Genomic DNA, 2324 nt, shown 5'->3' with positions numbered 1-2324 from the left:
GAGACACACCAAAGTAGAAGAAGTATTTTATTGAATTGTTTGACTCTTAGTTCTTATGGTTTGTTTTGTCTTTCTATCAGAAAAGAATTTAAAAGGAATTGTTATTAGTCATCTAATATGAAGAGATACCTATATTTTCTGTTTAAATTTAATGAACTTGGATGCTAATTTACTTTAACTTTTTTACTTGTACAAAATAATACTTCAGATTCCTTGTTCTTGTCACTATTATACTACCACTTGTACAATTCCTTTCAGTTGAACATTCGTTTGAACCAGAATATATCTTGTTTCACTAAAAAATACTGTTCTTTTATTACAACATTATTGTTATTACTTGAGTACGAGAAAATGAATAAATCCTATTTAAATTCTTTTAAAGTAAATTCTAAAGAATTAAGGCACTAATCATTTCAAACTTTATTTTTACAACCAATTCTCTTTAAGGGTACATTTGTAATTAAAGAAATAATTCAAAAGAGTGATTTTACATAGTTTAAAGATAATTTAATCTCTTAGTCTCAATAACAATAGTGAAATAAATTGACAATATTATCTTCATCTAGTATCAAATCTTGTAAATATCATCTAATTATTCAATCAAAATATCATTATCAAAACCTCACTCTTCGATATGATGAAGCAAATAAAATATTAACTCAAGACCATTGTTCATTCATGGTGTAGCACCTAATCTACTAAAATAACCAAATGAAAAGTGATTATTACAATATCTATCAACTGATAAAACATTTTCACTAAAAACTATAAAAGAATAATCGTTTAATATACTGTTATTTCATCCTGTACAAACATAACACAAAATTAGAATTTTTTATAACATAGTATCTGTTTATGTTTGTGTTAACAAACATGTTAATGTAATCATATATTCTTTAAATTTAATTAGCAATAAATTCTAGCATTCTATATATTATAAAATTCAAATATATTATCAAAAAAATTCTTACTTGTAATGGAACTAAACTCTTAATATTTGATGTACTTTCCATCTCCTCTTATTTTTATCTTTATAAGCTATAAAAGAACTTCAGATAATATTCACCAACAAGAACCTATATCAACTTATTCAATACCTTAATTCAAAACTAAGAAAAACAAATGATTTATATACCAGAAGAAGGTTATGAAGAATAAAATAATGTTCACTTGTTTAATAATATACTGTTCGATAGTGATTAAACTTAAATCATAATGTTCAATATTCAACAATAATAGAATTTTCTTCTTTTAAGTATAGAATAAAGTATTATTTATTTGAATACAATTTGAATAAATGATGAATATCATTTTTATCTGAGACTAAAAAATGAATCAGAAATTGTTGAAATTTTAAAAGTTGATAAAATGCAATTCATTGTCCTTTTTTGATAAAACAAAATCATTTCTCTAATTATCAACTCTTCTGTTTCATCATTAAGACCACCAAAAACAGTTAATAAAAGAATTAACATATTTAAGTAATGACTTTTACAAAAAGGGGACATTTTTTCTGATAAAAAAAAAGATTATTGAATAACAACTTTTTTCAAACAGAAAGAAACAATCGTATTGTTACTTACTATTAACTGTAAATTGGTTAAATGGTTCAATTCATAACAAAACAATTTGGATGTACAACATCATTAATCTATAAATAAATTCAAAATTTCGGTGATAAATATAGAAATTGTTCTATAAATAAAGTAGAATGAAAAGAATGAAAAAGAAATGTAAATTAACTAGAGGAATTCTTATTAGAACCAGAAATTGAATTACTTTTAGAATAGATCTATGTAAAACAAAAATAAATAAATAAATATCAAGACAAATTGGTAGAAAAAGAGGAAAGTGGATTTAATGGATATATGGAATAAAGATAATTTCATTGTTTATAATAGAGTTCATTAATAGAAAATAAAGAAGAATCTATAAAAGAATATTTAAGTAGTTTGCACTAATCTAAAACTATAAAAGAATGTAATGGAACAATTTAAACTAGAAGATAAAAGAACTTATTTCACTTAAATAGAAAAATAATGAGTCGTGGATCTAATACTAAACTAACATTAACTGAAATCAAAAGACAATCAAAATCATTTGAAGCCCTTCAACAAGGTATGCTATTTGCACTTCTAAGTAATTATGGATATGGATTTCGATTAAAAAGACCAGAACGTATGGCTAAAAAGACACTCCAATATCTTACAATTAACGAAGTATATTATAATGGACTTCCTTTACGATTTGGATACTCTATTGAAGATTTTTGTGAAAGAAAATATCAAATGGAACAACGAACAGAAATGACAACAAGTCAATTA

At 23.6% G+C, this 2324-nt stretch overlaps 1 protein-coding gene across 1 annotated transcript in view, besides 1 other annotated feature; it reads left to right on the top strand.

Annotated features, from left to right (window-relative positions):
- Positions 1 to 928: 928 nt before the first annotated feature.
- Positions 929 to 966: a sequence feature (AT_rich).
- Positions 967 to 2039: 1073 nt separating this feature from the next.
- The window catches only part of EDI_042410 (uncharacterized protein), a gene marked incomplete at both ends in the record, with an annotated part of 817 nt that continues 532 nt past the window's right edge, over positions 2040 to 2324 (top strand). The window contains one exon of the mRNA XM_001741745.1: positions 2040 to 2316. Coding sequence (XP_001741797.1) covers positions 2040 to 2316 — 277 coding nt within the window. The remainder of the gene's footprint in view (positions 2317 to 2324) is intronic.

This window comes from Entamoeba dispar, genomic scaffold, assembly GCF_000209125.1.
Source record: "Entamoeba dispar SAW760 scf_1105229464027 genomic scaffold, whole genome shotgun sequence".
NCBI lineage: Eukaryota > Evosea > Mastigamoebida > Endamoebidae > Entamoeba > Entamoeba dispar.
The sequence above is the reverse complement of the archived record's forward strand: the minus strand, read 5'-3'. Positions and strand labels throughout refer to the sequence as shown.